Genomic DNA, 12,518 nt, shown 5'->3' on the forward strand with positions numbered 1-12,518 from the left:
CCCCTACCCTGATTAGTCAGTTGAACAAAGAATATGCATGTAAATTTGATTTTGGGCATTGCTATGTTACATTGTGTAGTTGCAAAATCTTCAAATGCCAACTAGCAACTTTCAGTTAGGTTAAAAGTGTCCATCTGTCAAAATCATGCATGCAATGCAATCAAAGAGTGAGAATGGAGTGAATCCTGACAGCAGCTTCCATGTTATGCTGATGCAAGCAATTCCAATTGGCTGTAATTCATTATGTTTCAGCACAAATGAAAGAAGATTTTCCAAGCACTCCTTTATGAAATAGTTCCCTCTTAATTATACATTAGAATTCCATATTGCAGTGGCAGAATTGAACTTAAAAAAAATACCTTTGACATTACAAGTAGTTCTTCCATGAGGGAAGAAGCTATTACAGGAAAACAAGACATAGAACTATAAAGTTTATCCTGACTTGTATATTAATGCTAGTATACTGTATACAGTTCTGGTTTCAGTAGCAGTAAGAAAATATTGTAAACAGTATTGTTGAAAAAACTGCACAAGAGAGCAACCTGAATGGTTAATCAATTCGAGGGGTTGGATTTTAAGGAGCAATTATATAAACTGAGCACAAGAAAATAATTGATATAAATTCTGTCTTTATGGTTTTAAATATTTTAAATGATGATAAGCTAGTTCACCATGTTTAGAACGGCAGAATCAAAACAACACAACATATACTGGAAAGTGGGGGCTAGGGTTTGAAAGTAAATTCAAATTCAAAATGAATCTACAAAAACATATCTCTGAACCAAATGCCTAACCAATGGAATAAACTCCCTAATAATACCTTTTTTGCTGTTTGCATTGAGTCATTCAAATGAAAATTGGTAATTTCTTTTCAGCAATAGATATTAGGGAGCAGGGTATATGAGTAATTTGATACATGGCATGTGGTAGCTGTAGTATGTTAGAAAGCATGAAGTGGATTTGAATACTTGGTAACAATTAGACTTTGTTCACCTAATGTCTGGGTCTACTGCAGGCCAATGAAATGAAATGTATTGTTATGATCGGTCAACAATTCCATTATTGTATTATGTGACCACCAAGATGGTACCAGGCAAACTAGATGGCCTTTGGTCAAGTGAATCTTTTGTTCTTGTATTTCTAATTCAGTACAGATGGCTTCAGCATTTAATGTTTTCTGAATGGATAAAAACATTTTACCAAATTTACAGATGTTATGACAGTTCCTAGCTATCCTCAGAAAGACGATAACTGTAATCTAAACAATAATTTAGTTCATACATAACTTGGTATTGCTGAAAAAAAAAGACATGTTGTCAAAGTTTTTCATCTTGCATGCATCAGGATCATCAGCAAGAATATCAATATAAAAGTAAGATAATGTTTTTACTGTATGAGAGCAGAACTCTGGTTGGCAAGCAAACTCTGATCGGTACAAGTATTGCCTTAGAGAATACATCATTGAAATGATGTTTAACAGTCGGCTGCCAGGCTGCTTGGCAATGCCTCAACCATTCAGAATCTACTTGCCAATGAATCAGTACTCTGCTCTCATACTATTTAAATATTCTCCTTACGCATTGGTACTGTTGTTGCTTATTCTGCTGAGTACAAAATGAAAAGCTTTGACAGAATGTGTCTGAAATCTAATTATGTAAAATTATACAATGATATGGTAAGAATGCTCTTATGGAAACTGCAAAAGATAACATTTGTTCTACTTATCAGCTCCGAGTCTGAAGTAGTTTTGTAATTCCAGAAGGGACAAGGATTTAACAGTAGTTGAAGTGTTTATTTGTTATTGAGTAATATGATTTAACAATTAGAATTTTTAACATTTGTCTGCTTCTTCTGTAGTCACATTCAAAATGCCATTGATATGTTCTTACTATATTTCATTTCAAATTACTTTGGTGAATTTTAGACAATATAATTGAAACATTAAACTCGTTAGGAGATCTTATGCTTTGACATTTGCTCACAATACTCAAAATAGTTATGATGGTAATGAAAATTGAAATGCCATCACTTCTAATGCTTGGTAATGCTTCATAATATTATTTAATAAAGTTTTAGTAAAACTCAGATTCTTTTTAAGTGCGATAATGTTATTGCAAATAAGGAGTAAAAAGCAATTTACAGTTTTTATATTTGAGGCAATTAAATCAGAAAAAAATCTGTTTCTTAACCATTAATATTATTATAGTGATTTGTGATATTAATCAATGGATAACCAACTTGGAATAACTAACCAATGAGAGAGGAGGGGATATGATGTTTTTGATAAAGTATAGGTGATTGGCCATGCTAAATTGCCTGTAGTGTTAGGTGAAGGGGTAAATGTAGGGGAATGGGTCTGGGTGGGTTGCGCTTCGGCGGGTTGGTGTGGACTTGTTGGGCCAAAGGGCCTGTTTCCACACTGTAAGTAATCCAATCTATAACATTGCGGCTATACTTAGAGAAGGTATTCCTGGGAAAACGAGCAGTGAAGTTATAAAGATGGAACTGAGAAATAAGAAAATGATGATCACCACATTAGAATTGTACTATAGATCCCCCAATATTCAGCAGGAAATTGAAAAGAAAGCATGCACGGAAATCTGAAGTATCTATAAGAATAATTGGGTTGTAATGATAGTTCCAAACATAGACTGAACTGTCATAATGTTAAGTGTGTACAAGAAAATTTTCTTATTCAATATATGAATGTATTTAATAGAGAAGGAGCAAAGTGTGACCTTCCCTTAGGAAATAAGGCAGGACAAATGACTGAGGTGTCAGTGGAGGAATATTTTGGGACTAGTGAACATAATTCTATTATAGTTTTCAAATAGTTTTGAAAAATGGTAGATTTGATCTAAAAGTTAAGGTTCTAAATTAGAGTAAGGCCAATTTTGATAGAATTAGGCAAGAACTTTCAGAAGTTGATTGGGACAGTCTATTCACAGGTAAAGGGATAGTTGGAAAGTGGGAGGTCTTCAAAAATGAGATGAGAGTTCAAAGACAGTATATTTCTGCCAGGGTGAAGGGCAAAGTTGGTCGGTGTAGGGAATGCTGGATGACCACAGATTTTGAGGTTCAGATCAAGAAAAAGATCGAATATTTTCAGCATAGCTGGGATCAAGCGAAGCCCCAGAGGAGTAAAGAGCATGATGAATATACTTAAAAGGGAAATCAGGAAGGCAAAAGGGGAAAGAAGCTAGCTTTGGCAAATAGAGTTAAGGAGAATCTAAATTAATTCTACAAATATATTAAAGTAACTAGGGAGAGAATAGGGCCCCTTAAAGATCAACAAGGCCATCAATGTGTGGAACCACAGGAGATGGATGAGATATTAAACTAGTATCTCACATCAGTATTGACTGTGGAGAAGCACATGTAAGCTAGAGAACTTGGGGAAATAAATAGTGATATCTTAACAAGTGTTTGTGTTAGAGAAGAGGAGGTTCTGGATTTCTTAAAATGCACAAAGGTGGATAAATCCTCTGGAACTGATCAGGTGTATCCCACAACTTTGTGTGATGCTAAAGAAAAGATTGCGGGGCCCCTTGTTGAGATATTTATATCATTGATAACCATGGGTGAGGTGCTGGAAGACTGGAGGTTGGCTAATGTGGTGCCATTATTTAAGAAAGGTTGTAAGGAGATGTCTGGGAACTATAGACTGGTGAGTCTGATGTCAGTGGTGAGTAAATTGTTGGAGAGGATTCTGCTGTACAGGGTTTACATGCATTTGGAAAAGCCGAGAATGTTTACAGAAAGTCAACATGGCTTTGTGCATGAGAAATTGTGTCTCAATAGCTTGGTTAACCTTTTTAGAAGTGACAAAGAAGATTGATGGGGCCAGAGTAGTAGATGTTGTTGATATAGACTTCAGCAAAGCATTTGACAAGATTTTGCATGGTAGATTGATGAGCAAGGTTGGATCACATGGAGTCCAGGGGGAGCTAGCGAATTAGATTTAAAAACTGAAGTTAGGAGAGAGAGGGAGACAGTGGAGGGTTGCTTTTTGGACTGGAAACCTGTGAACAATGGTGTGCTAAAAGGATCAGTGCTGGGTCCACTGCTTTATGTAATTTATATAAATGATTGGGATGTGAATAAATGAGGTATGATTAGTAAATTTGCAGATGACCCAAAATTGGTGGTGGACTGACAGTAAAGAAGATCATCTCAGGTCTTCTGAGATAATCAGAAGATTATCAGGTTGGTGAAAGGGCTGATGGTGGCAGACTGAGTTTAACTTAGATAAGTGTGAGCTGTTGCATTTTTGTAAGGCAGGTTAGGGCAGGTTGATCATAGGAGCCTGGGGAGTGTTGCCAAACAAAGAGACCTAAGGGTGTAGGTGTATAGTTCCTTGAAAGTGGAGTCAGAGGTGAACAAGATGATGAAGAAGTCATGCTTGCTTTTATTGGTCACTGCTTTGAGTATTGGAGTTGGGATGTCACGTTGTGGCTGTACAAGACATTGGTGAGGTCACTTATAGAATATTGTGTTCAAATCTGCTCTCCCTGTTGTAGGAAAGATGTTATTAGGAAAGAAGATTTACAAGGATTTTGCTGGGATTGGGCTATAGGGAGAGGTTGAATAGGCTGTTTTTTTTTCCCTGGAGCATCAGAGGCCAAGGGGTGATTTTATAAAGCTTTATAAAATCATGAGGGGCATGGATAAGGTGAATAGCCAAAGTCTTTTTTCCCAAGGCAGAAGAGTCCGAAAGGAGGGGGCACAGGTTTAAGGTGAGAGAGAACATGTTTAAAGAAGACCTGAGGGGCAAATCTTTCACACAAAGAGAATTGCACATATTTTACAAACTGCCAGAAGAAGTGATGGAAGTGGGTACAATCACAACATTTAAAAGGCATCTGGATGGATTATATAAATAGGAAGGGTTTCAAGGCATGTGGGCCAAATGCTGGCAAATGGGACTAGATCAGTTTTGGATATCTGGTCAGCGTGGATGGGTTGGACTAAAGGGTCCGTTTCTGTGCTGTGTAACTATGTAAATTTATAACCGAGTAAACTAACTATCTGCTGAGCTGCCTATCTTCATGATTTAGCATTAGTTTGTTTGTGAGTATTCAGAAAATAAAACCTTAAGCAAACATATGTTACCATGTGAGCCAAGCATCAGATATACGAAAATATTTATAGCACTTTAGATTTATGGACCTTCAATAACTTGATTTTAAAAGTAAATATGTCAAGTCTTGCTCCAAAAAAAATGACAGTTGAATTCCATACTTGTATGCCTGTTTTTCAGGCCACTACTATACTAGACTCCTATAATGCAACTTGAATTGTATTTTTCTTCACTATGAAGATTCAATTGTATTTTCCCATTCTTTCATAGAATAGCAATGTTGGAGAACAAAGAAATAAGATGAACTAAATGAGTTTAGTGGAATGGTCAGATGCTATTTTAAGCACAAAATGTACAGTTCCCACAGATTTGAAAGAGCTATGAGCTCAGTGTGCTTACAGTAGCTGTTATTTCAAGTAATAATATCTAGTTCAGACCAGAACTGCAGCCTTTGCCTGTTAAACTTACATTAGCAGACATCATTCTGTCTCCCCACCCACCCCACCCCATGAAGTCTCTAGTTTGAGTTCAAACTAAATTCATGCAACACAGAAACCAATGTAATGGCATGCATTTCAGGCTTGTTATCACTTAAGGTGCCTTAGATTACTGGCAGTGCGACATTGTAAATGTATTCTTATTGAAGCTTTCAGATCATCATCAAAGAGGAACTTTAACATTGTGAGCTCAGAGCTGATATGAATCTACAGTGCTTTTGCATATGACAGTATCATTGTAGACCCCTGAGTCATACATGGAGGATGCTATTCATAAATAGGAAAACAGCCACTCAAAGCAGCAAACCTACAGAAATGCAGAATATTAGTTGGCTATTTGCCTGGAAGACCAGGATCTGACAGATGCCTATGAAGGCCCAGCAGTCCCATGGTACTTAGCGAGGAGTCCGGTAAGGAAGGGTGCCGCATTGGACACAGAAAGGATGGTGACTGTTGCTGTTGAGACTGTGAATTTTGTTCTTGTTCGTGGTCTAAAAATGTGGCAAAATTATCTTCTGATATTGTGTTGAGATGAACCCCACTTGACAAAGACTCTTTGGATTTCAGTTTGGATTTTTCAAAGTCTGGAAATTCTGGACTCTGAAAGAGAGAAGGAAACATAAAATCTGAAATAGAAATATCACCATAAATTATATTTAAGATCTTATACTTGCAATGGATACAGAACTTTTGTTGCTGTTGATTAGTCATTTGAAGATATGTCTTCCATTGCAGAACTTGCAAGTTTGAGATCCAGGATTATTGCAGCTAACACTTTTGTCAATGAAATTCCTGCATTCAAATGTAATGCTGGGATCTAGGATGGAACTGAATTATACTAGGTTTCAGGGGGATTTCACCAGGGGAAGACAGACTATGGTGGGATCCTCCTTAATAAAGCCAGCTTCAGGTTATCAAGATAAATTCACAATTATGTTAACTAAAGGCATGTGTTGCATAACATAATGGGTCTGAAAGGGTTAATGTTAGAGACTGCATTTGGCTCCAGTCAATCTAATGACTTCAGACAATCTTGTGTGGAGAAAGAGGTGTCTAAGTTTGAGATTTCAATAAGATCAGCTATGTCATTGGTGGTTCTGGATAGCTTTAGTAATTATGTGTTACTAACCAATGCAACATGTACCTTTTGCTACTGTACAATAAACTACAGCTTGGTTTTACGCCAAGTGCTTCTTCTTGCTAAGAATTACTATCTGAGTGGTCTATCCTCTACCACTTTTAACAAAATAGGCCCTTACTCACAGAATAGACAGGAGAATTGGTGACAGTGCTGTAACTCAACAATTATAAGGTAGTGGTTTGTTCTGTAACACATACTACATGGTGATCACTGGAGGAATCTACTTAAGTACCTAAAGGAGAAAATGAGGACTGCAGATGCTGGAGATCAGTCGAGAGTGTGCGCTAGAAAAACAAAGCAGATCAGGCAGCATCCGAGGAGTAGGATAGTTGACATTTCGGGCATAAGCCCTTCATCTGGAGATAAAGGGCTTTTGCCCAAAATGTTGATTCTCCTGCTCCTCTGATGCTGCCTGACCTGCTGTGCTTTTCCAGCACCACACTCTCAACTTAACTACCTGAAGGCACAATAATGAAAAGAAAAAATCTATTTAATCCAGGATAACAAAAGAATCAGAAAACAAATGAGTTGACCACTTTAATGTTATAAATACCATCAATGCCTTAAAAATTCTAGGTCAGTCAGCAACTACAAACACTTGAACATATAGGCATTCATCAGAACTTGTTTGCTTTAGGCTAAGATATAGATGAGAGGACTGAGGCATGTGCTTCACTACAGAACTTGGTTGGCTGAGGAATTGATGCAGTTTACTGCAGTTCCAGTTTTTGAAGCATGTCTCAGGTGGTTTAAAGCATTCTTAGTGTGAAAGAGTGAGACAGAATTCTAGATGTGTAAAAACATATGTGTAAGTAGATGGAATGAGGAACAGTTCATGCCTTCCACCCTAAGGACATTAAGTGGGAATATTATTGGTCTTAATTAACTGCTGATGAAATACTGTGATTTGTTAGGCTTAATGAAAAGTGTAATTTAAGTGTTGCTGGTAAAGGGTCAGCTTTAACATTTTGAACATACACTCTAAAAGGCACCAAATATATTTCATTAAACCTCCAGTTAATGTCCTTAGGGAAGGTTTAGTGTATGCCTACCCCTGCACTTGCTCACCACTTGCATGAACCTCAATTTCAAGGAAAATTCCCCTCAACCCCTTTAGGTGTAATACTCTGAAGGATTAAAAGAGAAAAATCATGGCATGTGCTTAATAGGTGGGAATTTAAAAATAAATTGTTTCCTACCATTCCATCTTCCAGCATATCTTCTATTGGCACATGCTTAAATTGCCAACTTCTACCCTCCATTCCCCAGTTACTTGAGATAATGGAATTGCTTTTGGTCAGGCCTTTAGAAAGTTTAAATCATAATATCCAATATGGATATTCACCTGTGGTGTTGTTGGAAAGCTGTGTTCTGACCTTACAGATGCTACTGGTTGGACAGTCTGTGCCATCCTTGCAGATGATCTTTGATAGTCCCTTGTGGCTGTTACCATACTGTATGCAGGTGGTCCTGACATGGATTGTCGTTGCAGTAACTGTAAGACGGTGTGAATGTCAGTAGACAGTTGTGTTTCCAGCCTAAAAAAAAGCACCGTATGCTTAATTTTTGTATCTTTCTTACATTCTGTACACATATTTAGAACAAATTACTTTTTGTCAAGTATTATGTAAAAACCTGATTTTAATGATAATAAAGAGCTGAGTTGTTACTTGTTTAAAAAATTCCATGAAATAAAGATATATTGTATGTAATCATTGAGAAATGTTCAACTATGTATCATTAAAAAAGTTCTCTCTTGAAGTAATGCTATGTAAATAAATTTAATCTTCTTAATCTTCTCTCTGCAACTTTTTGCATTAGGAATCAGCATGTACATAAAACAATACCTCAGTCTTCAGGCCACCAAACTGCTTCTTTGGTTACCTGTTAATAGAACTTGCTTAGAAATATAACACAGAATTAAGTCTTTGAGCTCAAACACAGTCTTTTCTGATCATACCTACAAGCCTATTTCTCCATCACCTTAACTGTTTTTCATTCATCCAGGTGTCTAAATTAAACATTATTGTTAATTTAGTTTTTGTATTAACCACTGACTCTGAAGCATTCCACGGCCTCACATCTCTGCCTCAAGATATTTCTCCATTCCTCTGTTCCATATCTCTTACACTTAAAGCTATACCTCTGCACACTAATCTTTGAGTTCTCAATTGTCGAAACAGTCTGCTTCGATCTAGTTTGTCCCATTATTTCATAACTTAAAACATGTCTAGTATTTCAACTTATTTGTGTTACCTAAGTGGCTTTCTGTTGCATCTAGTTCTGAAGCCTCAGCATCCCAAAACTGCAAACAGTAATTCAACTGAGGTGTCAATAAAGTTTATTTTACTTGATTAAGCACTATCTTTGGCTTTGTTTTAATCTTATACCTCTGGAACTGAAAGCTAGAATTTTATTACATTTTCTTTGTAAGACTTATCAATTTGAGATATCTGATGCAACATTATATGAACACATTCCTATGACATACTGCTTTACTCAGCATTGAGCCTACTTCCACTTGGAATATAATTACTCCTTTTCTTTACACTCATAGTGACAGTGAATTTAACTGCCACTTCTTCTCCATTTGACCTTTTAGAGAATTAACTATATCTTCTATTTCAATATGATCTGGAAACAGAGATACAATTCCCTCTAGGCTTATATCCAAATCGTTGGTACGTACAATGAAGAGTGGTAGCTTCAGCAATGAGCCCCAAGGAACACCATTACATAATTCAACTACCCTGAAAAACTGCTATGGCCTTTTCCTCTATGTTTCTTCCCTGTAATCAATTTTCAAACCAATTTTCTGTTAACATACTATTATAATCTGGTTAGGACCTGTAGATGTTGGAAATTAAATCTGAATGTTTAATTTTAACCAATAAAACTATACCTAACATTTCATCATTTAAAAGAAAACAAGCAATCTTTATTAGATATGAAAGAATAAAATTTTAAAAAAGCATGATTAGCTTAACATTATGGCTTGTATTTTCAGCTCAGAGTTGATAAGTGAAGTTAGAGCTACAGATACTGTGCTGCATCAGGGAAAAGGATAGCTCCTGGACATGTTTCAAGATAGAGTCACACCCCTTAGATTAATTACATTAAATTTACTTTGTAGTTAGGAACAGGAGGCTGTGATTGTGTTAAGGAAGTTAACATGGCCCAGTATATTTTTGGAGGAGCTTCAGACAGACCCTTTGCTCCAACAGACATGAAGTGCTTGCTCGGGTACAGACTGCAGAGAAGAAGAAGCAATGTAGTACACAGCATCATTCAAGTGGCTGGAGAAGAGCAAAATGTGGTAGTATTGAAGGATAGCATAGAGTATTGGAACCATTCTCTTCAACAAAGACAGAATACATGAGGCTTTGTTGCCTTGTTTGTGCCAAGATTCAGTACATCTCTTCTGGGTTGAACGGGAACTCCGGGGAAGGATCCAGTTATCATGGTTCATGTAGATATCAATAACATAGGTAGATTTAGGAAAGAAGTTCTGCAGACAGATTACAAGAAGCTCAGGGCTAATCAAAAAGCAGGAACATAATGTTAACAATCTCACATTACCTGGATCATGTGTAAATTGACATAGAGTATAGAAAATTAGAAAGCTAAATGCATGACTCAAATACTGGTGTAGGCAAAATGAGTTCAAACTCATGGGGCACTGCCACTAGTACTGGGGAGAGAATGTGCTGTTCTATTGGGCCACATTTCATGTTGGAACCAGTGTCCTAGTAAATTGTATATTTATGGTTGTAGACGGGGCTTGACAATAATCAGATGGGTGGGGGTGCAGGGTACTTTGGAGGGAAATGGAAGAAACAGAAACAAAAGAAAGAGCAAAGGGTGCAGGGTAGTATAGAGGCAAAGTATGACAGGCAGCCGCAGGAAATATAAGTAGCAAATTGCAACAGAAATTAGAATCAGAACAAATATTGATGGCAAAAAGTCAAAACTTAAAATTCTATCTGAATGCATGCAGTATTTTTAATAATAGAGATGAATTGATAGAACAAATGGAAATAAACAAATTTGATTTGATAGCTAATGCAGAGAAAACCCCCCCCCAAAGAACTGTGAATGCTGGAAATCATAGAACAAAAATAGAAATTACTGGAAAAACTCAGTAGATCTCGCAGCATCTGTGGACAGAAAGCAAAGTTAACATATCAGGTACAGTGACCCTTCTTCAGAACTTCTTCATATCTTTAAAATCTTTAATCTGCATATTGATTGAACAAAGAAGATGGGCAAAGGTCATATTGAAGACAAAGTTGTAAAATGCATCAAGGTTTTTTTTAGAGCCATACATTTCACAACTAACTCAGGAACAGCTATTTTAGATCTAGTAGTGTGTAATGAGATAGGATTAATTAGAGATCTTGTAGTTAAGGATCCACTGAGGGGTAATGTTCACTACATGGTTGATGGGAACCAACTTGGGTGTCAAACCAGTGCCCTCAACTTAAAAAGGTCAATTACAGAGGTATGAAAAGTTGTCTAGATTGGGCTGAGAAACTAGGCTAACGGGGAAGTCAGTGGATGAATAGTAGTAGACATTTAGATTAGATTCCCTGCACTATGGAAACAGGCCCTTCAGCCCAACAAGTCCACACCGACCCTCCAAAGAGTAACCCATCCAGACCAATTCTCCTAACTAATGCACCTAACACTATGGCCAATTCACCTGATCTGCACATCTTTGAATTATGGGAGGAAACCGGAGCACCAGGAGGAAACCCATGCGGACACGGGGAAAACATGCAAACTCCACCCAGTCGACCGAGGCAGGAATCAAACCCGGGTCCCTGGTGCTGTGAGGCAGCAATGCTAACCACTGAGCCACTGTGCCACCCCACAATAATTTGTGGCACTCAGCAAAACTTTATTTTAGTCAAAGAGAAGGACTTGACAAGAAGTATGAACTATCCATGGTTAACAAGGACAGCATCCATTCAAAACTAAAGAATTGCAAAGTGGTGAAAACCAGGGGTGGGCCAGAGGATTGGGATTTTTTTAGTAAGCAGCAGAGGATGATTTAAAAACTGATACAAAGGGGAAGAACTTCTATGGGTACATAAAAAGAGAGTAGCTAAAGAAAATGTGAGATGCTTGGAGAATGTGACTGGGAAATCACTAATGGTGAAAAAGGAAACTGCAGATAATTTGAACCAATATTTTGCATTGGTCTTCATGATAATGTAAATATCTCAAGTAACAAGCTGTTCAGAATCTGAGTTTTTTTCTTCTGGTGGATGTTGAGGGTGAACAAATTTTTTGCAGTGATGGAGAGTGTCTCCTCCAGAAGATGTTAAACACCAGGAATGAGCACATATTACTGGCTTCACTATGGACTCTAATAGGGGTTATGTTTAGGCCACCAATCTTGCGTTATTCAGGTACAGAAAAATGAGGAATAAAACATTCCCTCCTCAATTCTTTGTGAATAATACATTCTGTGAAGATGAAATTTTACTATACAGGTCTACAGCCAAATGCTGGAAATAAGAATAGGTTGTGTAGTGATTGAAACCATGGCCAGGAGAATCTCATTGACTGTGAGATTCTTGCTTGGGGTTGTTAACCTGGGGGAGAAAGTGAGGACTGCAGATGCTGGAGATCAGAGCTGGAAATGTGTTGCTGGAAAAGCGCAGCAGGTCAGGCAGCATCCAAGGAGCAGGAGAATCGACGTTTCAGGCATGAGCCCGAAGAAGGGCTCATGAAGGGCTCATGCCCAAAACGTCGATTCTCCTGCTCCTTCGATGCTGCCTGACCTGCTGCGCTT

The 12,518-nt window shown here is 37.5% G+C and overlaps 1 protein-coding gene across 1 annotated transcript in view; it reads right to left on the minus strand.

The window, feature by feature from the left end:
* Positions 1-5,611: 5,611 nt before the first annotated feature.
* The window catches only part of LOC140482276 (voltage-gated inwardly rectifying potassium channel KCNH7), a 464,373-nt gene continuing 457,466 nt past the window's right edge, over positions 5,612-12,518 (minus strand). The window contains exons 16-17 of the mRNA XM_072579472.1: positions 8,064-8,256; positions 5,612-6,177 (exon numbers count right to left, since the gene is read on the minus strand). Of these exons, the coding sequence (XP_072435573.1) occupies positions 5,911-6,177; positions 8,064-8,256 (460 nt within the window). The 3' untranslated portion in view covers positions 5,612-5,910. The remainder of the gene's footprint in view (positions 6,178-8,063; positions 8,257-12,518) is intronic.

This window comes from Chiloscyllium punctatum, chromosome 10, assembly GCF_047496795.1.
Source record: "Chiloscyllium punctatum isolate Juve2018m chromosome 10, sChiPun1.3, whole genome shotgun sequence".
Classification (NCBI taxonomy): Eukaryota; Metazoa; Chordata; class Chondrichthyes; order Orectolobiformes; family Hemiscylliidae; genus Chiloscyllium; species Chiloscyllium punctatum.